The sequence below is a fragment of the Saimiri boliviensis genome, chromosome 16 (assembly GCF_048565385.1).
Source record: "Saimiri boliviensis isolate mSaiBol1 chromosome 16, mSaiBol1.pri, whole genome shotgun sequence".
In the NCBI taxonomy this organism is placed as follows: Eukaryota; Metazoa; Chordata; class Mammalia; order Primates; family Cebidae; genus Saimiri; species Saimiri boliviensis.
Window position 1 is genome coordinate 38227752 of NC_133464.1, and position 18307 is coordinate 38246058.

General features: G+C 39.7%; 1 protein-coding gene across 17 annotated transcripts in view; it reads left to right on the forward strand.

Annotated features, from left to right (window-relative positions):
- Positions 1–18307, forward strand: part of KLF12 (KLF transcription factor 12) — a 466131-nt gene that overhangs the window by 323913 nt on the left and 123911 nt on the right. For all 17 annotated transcript variants that reach the window (XM_074387618.1, XM_074387623.1, XM_074387613.1 and 14 more), the window contains one exon: positions 8940–9075. In XM_074387618.1, the coding sequence (XP_074243719.1) occupies positions 8940–9075 (136 nt within the window). The remainder of the gene's footprint in view (positions 1–8939; positions 9076–18307) is intronic.

The following is an 18307-nucleotide window of genomic DNA, read 5'->3' on the forward strand; positions in this document are numbered from 1 at the left end:
AAGAAATTTAATGATCGTGACTTTTCCCTCACAAATGTTCATATTAGAATGTAAGTCAGAATGTAATTTTTTAAATAAAATGTGAGCTAGACACTTGCATCATTATATTGTGGAATCTCTCACCAGCTGGGAATTACTGTGATCATTTTCTGTAGAGATCTGCATTTATTAGCATCATCTTCATCAGTAAACATTGCATTTTACTGTGTACAAGGGAGTATAATCGATGTGTTCTCTCCTCTCAAGGAGTAAACAGGATAATTGGAGATAGAAAATAAGTATATGCTTAACTATAATTCAAAATGGAAAATGCAAAAATGCCATGAAAATATATAAATACAAAGTATGAGTATTCTTTATAAAGGAGAGAGATGCGTTTAGTTAGAAAATGAAAAGAAGAGCATGAAGGTATCATTCTGTAGGAAGGGTAGATGTTGTTGGCAGAATTGTGAATGGAAGGAAATGGCCAGATAAAGCTGGATTCAGGGGGCTTCGGGGGTAAGACTCGTCATTGTTCCCAATGGAAAATGAGTTGTAGGATCGTTGTGGAGGGCTGTTGAACCTTGTTTGGTAGATGGTGGGAAAAAGTCAAGGATTTCTCAGTAAGGACTGTCTTAGGAAAGTTTGCATGCATTCAGTTACTAGAGAAATACTACATGGGACAATGTGTAGTAGAACAGGACTTCGAGGAAATCCATGAGAGGCAGTGGGAAAAGAAAAAAATCAGTGGGTGAAAGCACGAGCACTCAGCAACTGATGTCATGAGGGGCTCAAATGAAATGAATGAAAGTTTGGAACCTGGGTGACTGGGAAAAGGATCTCTCAGTTGAAACTCAGAAACCAGGAGGAAGAATAGGACTTGTGTTTGAAATGAGTTTTGAGGAATACTAGCCAGTACAATGCTGGAAATGAGACTGGTGTTGAGGGGAGAGGTCAGAGCTGGGAATGTTGATTTGGTATTCATCCCCTCCGAGACAGTCTTTGAAATTGGGAAAGTGATGGAATTCTGTGAAATTGCTGAGAAGCTCCCCAGTAAAGAGGCAGTAGCAAAACCTAGGGCAGCAACTAACACGTAGCGGTATGCAGAAAGGAGATGAAGAAGTTACAAGGATAGACAACCAGAGAGAGACAGAGACCCAAGAGAAGGATGCATTTCAGTCAGCAAATGCTTTTTCTAAAGCCAGATAGTATTTTATAACAAGACATGTAATTTCTGTGACAGCTACTCAATCCTGCTGTTGTAGCACTAAAAGTGCCAAATATGAAGTAAATGAGCATGACTGAATACAACTTTATTTACAAAGACAGGTGGCAGGGCCCACAGGGCTTAGTTTGCCCCTCCCTGAGGCCAAGGGAGAAGAAGGTTTTAAGAAGAAGCCAGAAATGGAAGTGAAAAGGAATAACCAACAGTCTTGAAAACTGTAGAGAGGTCCAGCAGCATTACATCTGAGAAGTGGACCTTGCGTTAGGGAATTATGAGAACCTTACTAGGTTATTTTTTAAATATAATGATCACAGAAGCCATTACACTGTCAAGTGCATAGACAAGAATCGGGGGAAAAATGAGTAAATTGCATATTATTTCTATACAGTACCAGCATCCTAAGATTTACATAATTGATTGAAGTTTTAAATCGTCTTTTGGGGTTATGTGGCCATCACAGTTGCTGCTCTGTAGAGGTATTAGCAATAGCAAAAGTAAAGGAAACAAGAAACAAGGCCTCATTGAAACATTAATATGCAAAATGGGACCCTGGAGAGCTAGTTCTAACCTTGGAGTTCACCATCCTTTGAGTCAAGCTTTATTTACTCATGAATGTTTCTCTCACCATCTTGATGTGCTAGAAAAATAAGCAATCTATTTGAACAACTGATATTCTGAAATCAAATGAAGTCAGAATATCAGTTGCACAAATATATTAGGAAGGACACGCCACATAGACCTTGATGTAACAAAGTCCTGAGTTTTAATTGACTGTCTGCAGCCAGCATGAGGCCACCAAAAAGATAAAAAGCTTGTGCTGTTTTTAAAGAATATTCATGTCGTAGATGAGTCCTGTGTATGTGGCTTCATCTGAATCCGCCTAGGCTCCAGGCACAGATAGCCAGGGGGATCCTTATCAAATGACACAATTTTGTGTCATGTCATCCTTCTGCTCAGTACCCTCCAACGACTTCCCTTCTCACCCAAAGCACAATTCAAAAGCCTGTGTCACCCTCCAAGGCCCTCTGTGCTCTACATGGCCTCCTCTGGCTCTGTCTGTCCTCATCCAGTTCCCGGTATTGGTTCCAGCCACAGCTTCCTTGCAGGTCCTCAGGCACATGAAATTCATTCCCACCTGATCGCCTTTGCACCTGTGCTTTGCTCTGCCCGGAATGCCCCTCATCCCACACAAAAACCAAAATCCCTCACCTGCAAGCTTCTCTCACCCAATTCCTTCAAGCCCTCGCTCAAATATCATCGTCTCCATCTGGCCTTTCCTGGCCACCATCTCAAAAATTGTCCACCTGCCACTAAGGAACCCCATCCACCTTCCCTGCTTCATTTTTCTATGTGGCACTTACTGTATATCTTTTTCTTTTTTGTTAGTGATCTGTGTCTCTGCAACGCGAGAGCAGGAATTTTCATCTGCCTTGTTCACTCTTCTTTCTCCAGCAGCAAGAAGACGGCTTGCTACCTCGTAGGTGTTCAGTAAATATCTGCTGACTAAATATATAAGTGATGTAGAGAAGTAGTCATTTTATATATTACCCAATATGTGTTCTGCCTCTGTAATGGTGTTTTCAGTTTAGGTACATGTAAAAAGAAAACCGCCTAATTTGAATAGTCCAGGAGACAGTCAGAGATTTGGAAGGAGTGTTATGTAAGGGAATGAGTGAAGAAGCAGTAAATTTACTTTCAGGGTAAAACAGAATGATGATTGGCTACTAAGCGTGGAGCCAGGACGAAGTGCTTTGCATGTATTATCTTCTTTACTCCTTAGAGCAGCAGTGGCAGGAGAAGAAACTGAAGATTCCCTGTGTGAAATCATTGCCCGAGGTCCGATGCTTGCAAGTGACAGGGCCAGAAGTCATCCCATGCTCCCTAAAGCCAGAGCCATGTTTTTATCTTAAAGAAGCTTCATGATCCTCCTTGTTTGGAACAATTTCTGCATAGAATGTGTTGGAGGAGGATTCTTCTACCCGCTGATACTATGCATTTTCCCCCTAAACGTTCCTCCCCAAACATCCATTTTTCCCTTTGTTGCCATACTCCCCCGCTGCCCTCCTTTCTAGAATAAAGCACCAGCTCTCCTGGAAGCCGGGGTTTCTATAACTGGGACATGTTTCAGTCTTGGCAGGGCGAGCAATTAGGGCATCATCCGCAGGTAGCAGGGAGCCTGTCAGTGACTGAAAGAGGGAGAAAAGAGGCCCATCAGCCCTGTGGCCCCTGCCTAGGCAGCCACCTCACACCTTCTGTCTGTGTGCGACCCTCTCTTCTCCAGCCCTGACGTGTGGCGGTGAAAGAATTCAGTATCTGCTTCTGGGATTCATTCCTGTTAGGAAACGTTATTCTGTCAGCTTTCATATATGTTCGTAGATTGCTGTGTTGTACGCATTTAATATTGCAACTTACAGAAGAATGGCCTTTTCCTTAGGAGTGGCTGCATAGGCAGGGTTACTTCAACAGAAGTTAGAAGAGTGTTTGGTCTTTTGACAGCGTGCAGGCTGGGGTGAGGGGAGATGAGAGTGAATTAGTGCCCCTGCATCTATGTCCTTCTCCTGTTACATGAGGGGAGGAAACAAGTAAAGTTTAAATGTCTCATGAGAGTCGAAGAGAACCAGACATGAAATATACCTTTGAGTGACCAGACACCAGGGAGAACCCACCCATATTAGCATCCTATCAAGTCTGAGCTAAGGAGAAGACCTAAACAGTGCTGTTCGGTTGGCACAGTGGCTCACGCCTGTAATCCCAGCTACTTGGAAGACTGAGGCAGGAACCTGGGAGGCTTGAACCTGGGAGGCAGAGATTGCAGCGAGCCGAGATTGCGCCACTGCACTCCAGCCTTGGTGACAGAGTGAGACTCCATCTGAAAAAAAAAATTAAAAACATAAATAAATAAATACATAAATAAGTATCGTTCATCATAACTAGATGGCCTCATAGGACCCAAGAAGAAACTTAGCTGCGCAGTACTGAAGGGTCAGAGAAGATACCTCAAAAGCCAAAATGCCCCTGCATACATTTGAATATTTTGCATTGAAAAGTGAATGACGTAGAATGCAGTAGGCAGCTTTTATGTCACTAAAACAGGGTTGGCTCTTGGGAAGAGAATAAAGAATAATATTGTTAAAAGAAAACAAATCTAATTTTGCAGATCTTAATTGGCTTTAATTTGATTCCAGAATCAGACAACAGTCTGGACCAAAAACGTTCAGAATGCTTCACCCTACTGCATGTGCGGATTATATTTATAGCCAGAGCAAACGAGGTGATGTACAGAAAATGGAAGTGAGGTACAGAGACAGCTCCATTGGTTAGAACCCAGAATGTGCCTTAATTGAATCTGGTTTCAGCAGTTGGCCACCTTTGATTGACCGAAACTCAGCTACGTGTTGCATCTGTTTACACATCAAGTTAGGTTACAGCTCAGCGTGTACAGAAGAAACTTTAGGCCAGACTTAAAACGTGTATAGAGGCAGCTTTAGGCCAAACTTAATTCAGTTCAATATTGTTAAGACTGTAATTGTACTTGTAGTTCATCCGCGTCATTGCTAGGAGATCTCTAGAAGGAGCTGGGCGAGTAACCTAGTGCACTGACTTTATATTGCTGCCCTACAAGTCACCCTAAATTGTAGTAGAATAAAATAGTAAGTCTTGTCTTTGTCTTTTTCTTTCTTTCTTTTTTTTTTTTTTTTGTTGTTGTTTTGAGACAGGGTCTCACTTTGTTGCCCAGGCCTGGAGTGCAGTGGTGCAGTCATAGCTCACTGCAGCCTCAACCTCCTGGGCTCAAGTGATCCTCCCACCTCAGCCTCTCAAGCAGCTGGGAGTACAGGTGTGCATCACCACATTTTGCAAATTTTTTAAATTTCTTGTAGAGACAGGTTCTCACGATGTTGTCTGGGCTGGTCTCAAACTCCTGGGCTCAAGCGGTCTTCCTCCTGCCTCAGCCTCCTAAGGTGCTGGGATTACAATGGTGTGAGCCACTGCACCCAGCCTAAGAGCAGGTGTTTTATTTGCTCAAAATTCTGTGAGTCAGAAATGTGGCATGGGTTTAGCCAAGAGGGTTTCAAGCAGATCTCACCTGGGGTCACTCAGGGCTGCAGTTATCTGGTGGCTGTAATGTAGCTGGTGAGTCTAAAATGGCTCACTTAACATGGCTTTCAGTGGGATTGGCTGCCAGTGAGCAGTGTGCCTCTTACAGGCTCACCTGGGCTTCTTCGCGGGGTGACTGGGTTCTAAAAACAACAAGAGGAAAGGGGAAATCCAAGGTGCAGGTACTTTTCAAGCCTCTGCTTGTGTCACATTTGCTAATGTCCCATTGGTCACATCAAGTCTTAGAGCCAAACCCAGAGTCATTGTTGAGAAGTGGCCACATAAGAGCATGGATACAGGCAGACATGGTTTCCTGGAGGGAACTTTATAGTAACAATCTACCATACCTGAGTATTTGAACCAAAGTAAATCAGCTCAACTTCCGGTGTTGGGTTCTGATATTTTCTCCCCAGGATTTTGACACATGGAATGAAACTCACATAGGATTCCAGAACACCTCCAACTCCGAGGAATGACACCTCTACCAGCAGTGAGCTGGGATACCCAAAACTGTCTGATCCCTTTTCATTAGAAAGCAGTAAAATCTAAAGTGTAAATTCTTTTCAGGTGTTTATAGATCATCTCCTGTTCTCTTACTTACAGAAGTTGATATTTTTTTGTTTCTGGTGTCCAGGTAACTTCCTTTTGTCTCTAAATGGGCACCGCAAAGAATCAGTCCTTCCTAAATGGGCTGAGATGCTCAAAGACTAATGGAGGTTAACTAGGGTTGATGTCCCTATTCTACATTTAATAAAAATAGAGTGGAATTATGCAAGTATGTAGATAAGCTAATCATCTGACCTAATCAGCAATGCAGATTTTGAAAAGCCTTTCTAATTACTTCCTCAGCTTGGCTGAAGGTATGGGTAAAAAGAGTTTTGCAGCATGATGGTAGCAGATGTATTTCATAATATTTATTGAAAATATTGCAAAGAAATCCTCAATTATGCTCCTGAAAAGTACATCAAAAAGATATCATATTTAACATATTTTAAACTTTCATTAAGATATAAACATAACATAATTAGATGATCATGTAACAACTCTCACACAAGGTTTTGGAATCTTTCATACAATCAGACTTTAACTTTCAGAGCCAGATTGCTCGTGGTTAACTGCCTCTGTCTTCCTTGAGTTGTATTACTTACTATAAGAGCTCTAGTTGTCTTGGACAAAATGGGACTATCAGAATATTTTCTTTTTTCTTGGCTATTTACAAATTTGGTACCTTGGCAAAGGCGTCATAGCGCATGATGTTTCAACAACTTAAAATGTTAAATTGTTGACATTTACAGGTGTATGAAACACCACACAATATGTGATTTGGAAGCTTAGATGGATCTGATATTCTTTTTTTTTTTTTTTTTTTTTGGCTGGCTTTGAATAGTTGCAAAAGGCTGTTAAATGAATCATTCTAGAACAAGATTGCCCAAAAAGAAACTGTCTGTGCATTCCCAGCTGAAATGACTGTGTCATTCCTGGATCCTATGTTCCTTTAGCGTTGGTTGTTCATTTTGACCTTCCATTCTGTGCACTGCTCATTATCTTTCCAGCACATTTCTTTATATGTTAGCCTGAGCCAATTTCTGTTGCCTACAGCAAAAATTAATCTTAAATGATATGGTTCCTTCAAGTGCCCTTCAGGTGACTGAGTAGTCAAGCTCTCTGTTATCCGATGGTGATGGAACTGGCTGCTTTGCCCCACAGTTTCTCTAATAGCCCTCTTCTAGTGGATCTCCTCCAGAGAGCAGATGGAAAATAATCTTTTTGTCCCATAGCTCGTGGTTCAAAGAAAATATTCAAAAGCTCTTAATAAATATTACTGCCTAATTCCTGACATTGGAGGAGGTACAGGGTCACGTGACTGAATTTTTTTTAAGAGAAGGCCAGAAAACATGGATAATCTGATGTGTGACAATTTCCTTGTTAGTAGTGTTGAAGTGAGAGCATAGTTACGTAGGAATTGAAAGTCATAAAGTGTGACACCTTTTATATGTCCAAACACTTAAATCCCTAGATCAGTTCCTCAGCCTGGGTACTACTGCCATTTTTGACTGGTTCACTCTTTGCTGTGAGGGGCTGTCCTGTGCATGGTGGAATGTCTAGCAACATTCTTAGCCTCTGCCCACTAGATGCCAGGAGCACCCTCCCTACCCCCCAAGTTGTGATAAACAGTAATGTCTCTGGATATTGGCAGGTGTCTCTTGGGAGGCAAATTTGCATTTGGTTGAGGAAAACTCTTTAGATTATTTGCATTATTTTCTTTTAAATTTAATATTTACCAAACACTTCCATTGTGCAAAGCACATTTTGATATGTTTATATTTATAGGCAGGATGTATGTCAAATACACTGGTGCACACCAGGTTCGCTAGATGTAAGTTCTTTCCTAACCACGTGTAGTTAGCAATATGTTGAAATATGTTGAAACTCTCTAGGTATAGTTTTTCTAGCCAGATTGTAAATATCAAACACAATCATCAGAAGTTGCCATGTCATGGGTAAAAATGGTGCATTCTCAGCAATTCCATGTGGTTCTGTATAATGTATGACACACAGTAACCAAAAAGAGTGATTTAAGACAAAAAATGACATTATAAAATGTACCCAAATGTCACTGTGACCATGATTTCACCTGCATTTTGCTTTCCCTGGCAAGCGGTGGTGGTTTTAGAAATCTTAGGCAGCCACACGATTTAACATTGTGGTTGTGTAGCTCATGCGTTTCTTTTAATTGAAAAGGTATACCTAGTTTGTGCTTGAGGTGAAGCGGATAGAAATTCTGGGCAGTGGTTGCTAAATCTGTTCATAGGGAAAAGGAGGTGGAAATGAAATCTAATTTTTAAAAATATGTGTTAACATATGTTAACAGTAATCCTCTCATTTGAAAGGATCTGATAGTCTTGGTCAACAGAGGTCAGAAGATTGTGCCGTTTCTTGCTTTGGCAGATTCACGGTGGGAGGAGAATCATATCCGGACATGACTTTTTGAAAAATAAAATCAGGATAGAGTTGAAGAGCACAGTCTAGCACTGAGAAACATGTTATCTAAAATGCTACCACTTTTGTCATTTTTACCCCTTCAAATCCCACCTTATAGTAGTAGAACTTGGGGACAGGGATTCACTGAAGTAAGAAAAATACCTATACTTTCTTTTAGTCGTGCAAACCCTGTTCTTCTTTTAACTTACTAAGGGAGCCGTAAGCAACTAATAGCTCCTTACCACATGCTCTCCACCTTCCAGGGGGAGTGCTAATGAGCAGTGAAATGGCCAGAACTCTGGCAGCAGAAGCAAGGAGGTGGAGAAACCAGAGGGTTGAACAGTAGCTCGGGAGCTACGTAATCAGCTTTTGACCACCCAAAAGTTGGTAACATTGTGAATTTTATAGTTTCTACTCTATAGTCATACCCTGAAACTCTTGAGAGCTGGTGTAGGTATTGTAAATCCATTGAAGGTGAAAAGAATCACTAAGTACTCAGAACATAAAACGTGGAGCTGTCACTAATTCCTGTGATGTCTAGAGAATTCCATTTGCATGATACGCACAGAAGAGAAGCTCCATGCTTAATGTTGGTCCAGGACAAGGTTAACTTTCTGCGCACTGATTTTAATTCATTATATATGCCTTTTTTCTCCAGCACAAATGGACCCCCGAGGCCTATCTCCCAGACAAAGTAAAAGTGACAGTGAAGATGATGACCTGCCAAATGTGACCTTAGATAGCGTTAATGAAACCGGATCTACGGCCCTTTCCATAGCCAGAGCAGTACAAGAGTAAGTATCACATTCACAGGATGAAATAAGAATTGCCAAGGTGTTCAATGGATAATGGAAACTGCAGCGTCTCCTGTCCCCCAGCCATGTCATTCTAGCTGTGAACTGGCACGAATGTCAGAAGCTTTTCATTCAGCTGGATGCTCTTTGGGAGATTAGGGCAGAGAATGGAGTGTTTGAAAGAGTTGGAAATTCATGCTTTGATGAGATATAAGACCTCTGTGCATCTTTTCTAATACCTCTCTCGCCCTTCTCCTTAACTCTGCAAAAAAAAAAAAAAAAAAAATTATTCTTTTTGAATGTCACTATTTGATTATCATCATCATTATTATTATACAGTCAAGGGAAATATGGCAAGTATTATCTTGTTTTGACAGGAAATTATAGAATATCTTTTTAGATTTAAATTTGGAAGATAATGTGTTCATCCTTTGAAAAGTAGGAATCATATGTGATTTTTAAATGAATCTTTTCTCCCTCCTTTTACCTGGACCGTAGGGTTAGATGTCAGCCCCCATTTATTGAAAATAGCTGCTTCTCTATCATTGTCAACTTTGTACCTAGAATTGAACACAAATAATTAAAAAAAAATCCGGGTATGTTTGTTTCATACAATAAGTTTTTCCAGCTTTATTGAGGTATAACTGACAAATTAAACTTTATACATTTAAAGTATATGTGCTGATCCAATATACATATACATAGTGAAATGTTTAGCACAATTAACTAACACATTTATCACCTCACATAGTTACCTTTTTTGTGTGTGTGAGAATGCATAAGTTCTACGCTCTTAGCAAATTTCAAATTTCCAGTATACAGTACAGTATTATTAACTGTAGTCACCATGCTGTATATGAGTCCTCAGAATTTATTCTTATAGCTGCAAGTTTGTCCCTTTTGACCAGTATCTCGTCTTTTCTCTGACACCCCAGCCTATGGCAACCATCATTCCTCTCTGTTCCTAGGAATTTAACTTTTAAAAAAATCTTCCACATGTAAGTAGTGCCATGCAATATGTGTCTTCTAGAGTAATTTTTAATAACATAATCTTGAAGATGAGGAGGATTTAGCCACTGTTACTGCTGACACACTTAATGTCAGTTCAATGAACAGTTCAATCAAAATTATCTTAGTTACCTCTCTTATATTATTTTTCCCAAATGTTGACTAAATACCTACTTTGTTTTATGCATTAGGTTTTGAAATTTAAAAAAATAAAATAAAAATAAACGAGAGCCTTGGTATGGCATTTCAGAATTCACAGCATAAGTGTATGTCTCTGTGTATATAAAATGAATAATATATCTATGTTATAGAGATAATATGTATTATGTGTTGACATTATGTATGAATATATCAGAGAAAACAAGATATAATGGATCTAAAGTGAACAAATTTCCATGCAAGCTCTTAATAGCTGTGAGACTTCTAGCAGTTATTAATCACTCTGAGATGTCTGTAAGAAGAAAATCAGCATAGTTACCTGATAGGACTGTTGAGAAAGTTTTGATATATTTAGAAGGTATGAAAAGTAATTCACAAAGCTTTGGCACATAGAAAGCTTCAGTTACTGGTAGAATTGGTATTATTAGTGATAATAACAGAAGGAATTAGTAATTAGAGTACTAAAAGTAATAGTACTAGTGTAGTAATTTTAAGTTTATAAGCATGAGGAAATATAAATACAGCAAGTGTCATTATTCTGATTTTACAAATGAAGATATTAAGGATCAGAGGTTAATGACTTTTTTAGTTATATGATAAATGGTAGTAAGGCAAAGTTTAGAACTTTCAGCTCCAAAAACATCTTTTTCTAGAGTGCCTGTAAATCTGTTACCAGTACTATGATTCTACTTGAGCACTTATAAAAACATTGTTTGCACACCTGTAATCGTAGCACTTTGGGAGGCCAATGCGGGCAGATCATAGATCATTAAGTCAGGAGTTCGAGACCAGGCTGGCCAACATAGTGAAACCCTATCTCTACTAAAAATACAAAAATTAGCTGGGCCTGGTGTTGGACACTTGTTATCCCAGCTATTGGGAAGCTGAGGCAGGAGAATTGCTTGCAAAGTTTGCAGTGAGCTGAGATAACACCACTGCACTCCAGCCTGGACAACAGAATGAGACTCCTTCTCAAAAAAGAAGAGAGAGAGAAAAAGAAAAAAAAATTGTTTATCTCTTACTTGTTTTGTTCAAATAACTTCATTTCTCCAAAGCAAATGTTAACTTGATCCAGTATGGGCACTGAATCCAAGAGGTTGCTGAGATCTTCCTCATCCCTGACTCACCACAGTCAGCACAATGATTCTGATTTTGTGTGAACTAAATCCTAAAATTGAGGAGTCTGTGTTCTCATCTGTTTATTTAGACAAATGATGATAAGTTTCAATTCTGAGATAAGTAAGTTTCCTAGACATTTCAATCACATTGTTTTTCTGCATCATTCTAATGTATATTTAATTTGTGTGAGTGTGTGTGTGTTTATAGATCTATGCATTTCTTTTAAATTAAACTTTAAAGTTTGGAACTGTGGTGACTAAAATCTAAAGTATGCTTACTCCATTTGGGGCTTATATAGCCAATAGTTATATTGACTTCTTCAATATAACCATTTTTGTGCTTTTAATATTATGTGCTTTTTATATATTAGTATATTTTAATGTGTAACTATCTAATGGAAACTTAGGAACTGAAGCTTAATTTTCAACATAACCCTTCTGATTTGTTTGTTTTTTTCTTTTTCTTTTTCTTTTCTTTTTTTTTTTTTTTTTTGTGATGGAGTCTTGCTCTGTCACCCAGGCTGGAGTGCTCTGGCGCCATCTAGGGTCACTGCACCCTCCGCTTCCCAGGTTCTAGTGATTCTCCTGCCTCAACCTCCCCGGTACTAGGATTACAGCCACCTGCCACCATGCCCAGCTAATTTTTGTATTTTTTTGCAGAGACACAGTTTCACCATGTTGGCCAGGCTGGTCTTGAACTCCTCACCTTAAGTGATCCACCCGCCTCAGCCTCCCAAACTGCTAAAATTACAGGCATGAGCCTCCACGCCCAGCCTACACATTTTCAAGTCACAGTGTTTTATATAAGAGAGTAAATGCCTGTCTTTGTTATTATTACAAAAGTTGCATTGATTTAGTAAGGAATACACAGAGCTAACAACTGGGAAGCCCTAGAATACCAGGACCCATGAATAGTTAATGAGACATCAGTCAAGACTCAGTGTACATGTATAAACACTGGGAAGTGTGCGTTGAAGCAAAAAGAATGTTCTACAGAGACCTCTTACATGATCTTTGAAAATTAATAGTAATACATTAAAATAATATTCTGAAATAAATATATAATTGTTACAGAATTTTTAAAAATTCTATACATAGGTCAAGTGACAGAAGTGGTGAGGGAAGTCAAAAAAATTTTTTTAATTCTGTACATAGGTTTACTCAAAGTTAACTTCCAGTGTGTACAATTATGAACTTGTCTTTCTGATTTTCTGTTAGTTTACCCTCATTCATTAACGCATATGACTATTTCACTATTAATCTCTCTTTTCTCTTTTTCTGATTGTCTTTCATGTCTTGATGACTTCTGTAAACTCAAAGACTGTCAACAACAAAAAAGTCCCAAACATTTCATTATGATATGACCATTAAACATAATGTTTTAAATAACAAAAGGATAAAATATCAGATCAGCATGTAAAAAATGAAAACATTTCAGAGGACATCTGCGGATCTCTCTATTTCCTGTACTTGAAGAACTTTTCTAAGAGAGTTAGGTTGAGAAGGATGACTCCAGATGAGGAGGTAGTAAAATTAAAAGTTTTCTGTATAGTACAGGCAGCACACTTTAGAAACTCTGAGCAACGAATTCACATTTGTCTTTACAATTAAAGACCAAAGGAGCCATGGTCTAAGAAGGATTCTAAGGTTTACCTCTTATTTCCTTGGCCACCAGTAAAGTATCAGGGAAGGGAAGAGGAACATGAGAAAGGAAAGGGATATGAAGGAAGATTGACAGCGGAGAGGCTGAAATTGCCTTGCCCTGGGCCAGCCTTTCTGTTGTAGGCCTCTGACAAGATGCTAAAGCACAGGTAAATACCTCTAACAGAAGCTCTTGGCTCCTACCTGTTCTTGCTCATAGTCTTGCGTCATGCAATAACTGTTCAAGTTTGGGTTTTTTATTTCATGCCTTACTTTATCGACATTACTGTATTTATATAGCATGAACGTTTCTGAGCTAGTAAATTATTTTTCCTAAATGTTTAGTGCTATGCATTTTACTGGTTTTTGAAATGAACTTTTAAAAATGTTCCATTTGATTTGATATGCAGAAATTGTTAACCAAGATGCATCTACCCACCCCACCCACCACCACAGATATTCAAATATGCCTGTATTCAAATTAAAAAGACCAGCGCTTGGTGGCTACAGCAACAACCTGAGTCAGCCTCTGTTTACACAGATTTATGTAGCGAGTCTACTAAACAGTGTGCTTGAACTGATCACTTCAACCATTTTCGTTAATTAACTTGACTCTTATTTATCCACTCAGCATCAGTGACTTTAGATACACTGGAAGAAGCAGCCACAAAGAGACCCACAGTCAGGGTCTCTGCCTTTTTTCTATTTCAATTGTATAGATACTAAGTCAAAAATCACGTATTCAATGATCTGACAAAGCCAACTTCCCACAGTTTTTAGAACATCTGTTTCATTTTGGTCTTGGTTTTTTTCCCCCCTCCTTGATGATAAGAATAGGATCATTACCCTTAACAACTTGACACACATAACTATGAAATAAGTGTTTGGAGAAAGAAAGGTAAAGGCACATAACAAGAGCAAATTATTATAATTAACTTTAATCCTAGGCAAAATAATGATGTCTTTTAAATGGGTAAAGTTTAGCTTTGTTATCCAGAGCCTCTAATTTTTGTACCCCTTTTTCCTCTTTCTAATTCCAAACATTCATAATGCTTATTTATTAGTGCAAGTAAAAGAATCAAGTTCCACCAAACTCAAGCTAGTAACATCTGAAAAAGAGCACTCCGTGAAGGAGTTTCTGTTTTACTAGGAACAAGCTATAGGACGTGGATATAATTTCAGTAAGACTGAAGAGGGGAAGGGGGGGTGAAAGGTGGAGGAAAAGACATAAGATGCTAAGGAGATATGCCAGTTTCCCAGAATTAGTCCTTGCAGAATTGATGAATTACGTGTTACTGTTTAACTTACTCCGTATCTGAGTAGTAGTCTACTGTCTCTGGTTTTGATTATAATGCTCAGTTGAGAGTATTAGTACTCAGGGATGTTAGCATCCCTGATATCTGCCCCTATGAAAATGATATTCTTTTAAAATGGTTCATTGTCAATTATATTTAAGCTAATTAAAACACTTCACTGTCATTCTCTCTGTTTTTATTATTATGTGACTTATGTGAAGTGCCCGTCCTCTTAAACAAAAACAGCTAGTGAATTTCTGGAAATGTATACTCATTCCTTTGGTACTTTTTCACGTAAGCGCTCTTTGAAAGAACAAATATGGTAGCAAGTTAGACATCCTGTTGCTTCCTCAGACTTCTCTTATTGTTAGTTTGAACGTTATAATTCTCAATTTAGAAAATTGTATTTAACAGTCAAAGAAAGTTAGAATCTTGGGTGGGGGTTGGTTTTTGTTTGTTTGTTTTCATTTTTCTTGTTTTAAGCTTGCACGGTTAGTTAACACCCCTTCTGTTTTTCTTAATCTCCTCATGTATAACGGTGATAATGTCTTTTAAATCACAGTAGAGAATAGTAGAAGAGATGAAGAAGAAAGGGAAAACAAGAATTGTTACTGAGAGGTGACTTTTTGGCAGATTCTATGAAAACTCACTTAGTTTTCATTTAATTTGCCCCATGATACTGTCTGTATCCTGCAGATAAAGAAACAGAGGGCTAGAGAGGTTTATTATCTCCCCAGAGGTCTCAGAGGTTTTCTTTTTTTTGCAAGTTCATGTTCAATCCCAAGGTTGTCTGACTGCAAACGTACATTTCTTTATGAGGGGGAAGCTTCCTTCCTTTGTTTTTATGTTGTGGCTTTAAAATCTGTAAAGCGGGTGGGTGCTGTGGGGCACACCTGTATTTCCAGCTACTTAAGGCTGAGGCAGGAGCATCAGCTGAGCCCAGAAGTTTAAGACCAGCCTAGGCAACATAGTAGGACCCCCCTCAAAAAAAGAAGAAAGGCCGGGCACAGTGGTTCACGCCTGTAATCCCAGCACGTTGGGAGGCCAAGGCGGGTGCATCACCTGAGGTGAGGAGTTTGAGACCAGCCTGGCCAATGTGATAAAACTCCATCTCTACTAAAAATACAAAAATTAGTCAGGCATGGTGGTGGGTGCCTGTAATCCCAGCCACTCAGGAGACTGAAGCAGGAGAATCGCCTGGACCCTGGAGGCAGAAGTTTCAGTGAGCCGAGATTGCACCACTGCACTCCAGCCTGGGCAACAAGAGCGAGACTCCGTCTCTAAGAAAAAAAAAAAAAAAGACAAAAAACTGGCAGGGTGCGGTGGCTTACGACTGTAATCTCAACACTTTGGGAGGCCAAGGCGGGGGAATCACTTGAGATCAGGAGTTGGAGACCAGCCTTCCCCTGGCGAAACCCCGTCTCTACAAATATACAAAAATTAGCCCAGTGTGGTGGTGGGTAACTGTAATCCGAGCTGCCTAGGAGGTTAAGGCACAAGAATCACTTGAACCCAGAGGTGGAGGTTGCAGTGAACCGAGATCACGCCACCGCACTCCATCCTGGGCATCAGAGCAGTTTCCTTCCGCCCTCCCTTCCTTCCAGACAGGACCTATGTTGCCCAGGTTAGAGTGCAGTGGCATGATCTCGGATCATGCCACCTCCTGGGCTCAAGCAGTTCTCCCAACTCAGACTTCTAGCAGCTGAGACCACAAGTGTGTGCCATGACGCACAGCTAATTTTTATACTTTTAATAGAGACAGAGTTTCGCCATGTTGCTTAGGCTGTTCTTGAACTCCTGGGCTCAAGTGATCCTCCTGCCTCAGCCTCCCAAAGTGTTGGGATTGTAGGCATGACCCATTATGCCCAGCATCAAATTTAAAACTTCTGATCTTCAAAGCCATTGTTACTTTAATATAATTTGGTTTACGGAGAAATAATTATATCAAATACATTCTTTGATATATATATATATATATATAAAGGAATTCAGCTATCAATCTCAACATTATATTGAAATGTAAAGAAATAAAATGCAAAATGTTAGCATGTTTTAAGATCATCTTTACTGTTACTATTATTCAAAGAAAATCTTGGGGAAAATGTGGTTTCAGGTTGTAGTATCAGCATATATGCCGACATTCCCAAGCCCCCAAAATGAACATCCCTTTTGAGTTGCTTTCTGCTAATCTATAAAAGAAAAAGTTGTCTGCGAGTTAAAAGGGTACTGAGTCAGCTTACTTTGCACCCCTTGATGGAAAGATTTGAGGTTGTTCGGGCCACGTCTCTTCTCTGCTGACAAGAATTAAGTCAGCTGCATTAATTGTGTTCTGAGAAAAAGCCCAAGAGAGCTCATGTATTTGGTCTCGAATTTTAGTGTTAAATTGTTTCAATTTTGCTCTTAGATGCCTCCGATAATCCTGGCACATTAAAAGATGCTACATTTTTATTTAGCAAGCCTAGTAGCTTTGGGACACCTTTGCATCCTCACTTCAGAGAATACCAAAGAAATACTCTTTGACTCAGATATTTAGGTGGAAGTCAGCTGTCTGTTAGTGACTAAATGTCATGCCTGTTGTGATGCTGCTGATGGGCAAATCAGGGAGGCATTCATTCTTGCCAGGGGAGATAAATGCTGTTAGATTGCTCTTTTTTGAAGGAGGTCAGAAAAAGCTTTGATTGACTGTGAATGACTTTAGATAAAACCTAAAGTATATGCTTTGCCATTATCATCCCACCAGTCTTCTAAGCTTTAAAAAATTAAAAATAGTGATCACTTAGTAACTCAGTGTTTAGGAGCCAGACAGAGACCATACGCCCATACATAGTCCTTTTTATCTGCTGCAGTGGGACAGCATTGGTCCCTCTTCAATTAAAAAAAAAAAAAGTATAGTGGAATTTGGCTAATCACTTAATACTTGAATTGTTCCATGAATTGTCAACATTAAGTCATATATTCTTTCAAAGAGTCATTAATTCATTTATTCAACTCTTGTTTACATGCTGCAGATAGAGAATGAATGACTCAGGGTTCTGACTGTGAGGAGCTCAAAGTCAAGCTTTGTGGGATGGACTAAAGTCTCACGGGTTAAAAATATTAAGTGCCACCATGAGAACTGAGGTGGTAACATGTAACCCTGACTGGAACAGGAGGATGAGGCAGGAGAAGCAGCTGCTTGGAGAACTAGGTCAGGATGGGACCAGGAAGGATGAGTTTATTCTTTAGACGATACGAACCCGGCCCACTGGTGGGTTTTAAGTGGAAATGGCATGATCAACTCTGTGTCAAGGAAACTGGGTATGGTTATACAGATTGTACAGCCTAGAGTGTGCCATTGACATCCTCATGGATATGACTCGTGTTACTTAGGTATCCACAGCCTCCACGATTGGACACAGGAATTTATGGTACAAAACGTGTGTGTGTGTGTGTGTGTGTGTGTGTGTGTGTGTGAGAGAGAGAGAGAGAGAGAGAGAGACTCTCCAGTATGTTGGGCTGCTCAGAGGGCAGATAACATGTCCTAGCCTTTGTATCTCCAGAGCTAGCACTGTATCCATCAGACACTATTTCTAAACACTAAAAAAGCATTGGATAAAATAGAGAAAAATCACTGATCTTGTGGTGGTTAATATTCTATCGGAGGGGGTGGGAGGAGACAGACAATAAGCATATGATTCTATGTAATAAGCATAAGATTCAATAATAAGCATTTGATTCCTCTGTCCCTGGAGAAGGTAAGTGCCGTGGTGGTGAAGCAAGCAGGATGTGGGGACTAGACAGGGTGGAGGTGGCAGGCAGGGTTTGCTATGTCATGTAAGGTGTTTGGGGAAGAACTCTGATAAAATTAAAATTTAGGAGAGACTTGAAAGGGTGGGAGGTCAAACCACATGGACGGCTAAGGGAAGAGCATTCCAGGCAGAAGGAAGAACAAGTACAGAGGCCTGAGGTGGAAGCTGTCTGCAATGAGTAAATGATCAATTTCACTGACCAGCTGAAGAACATTCATTATAA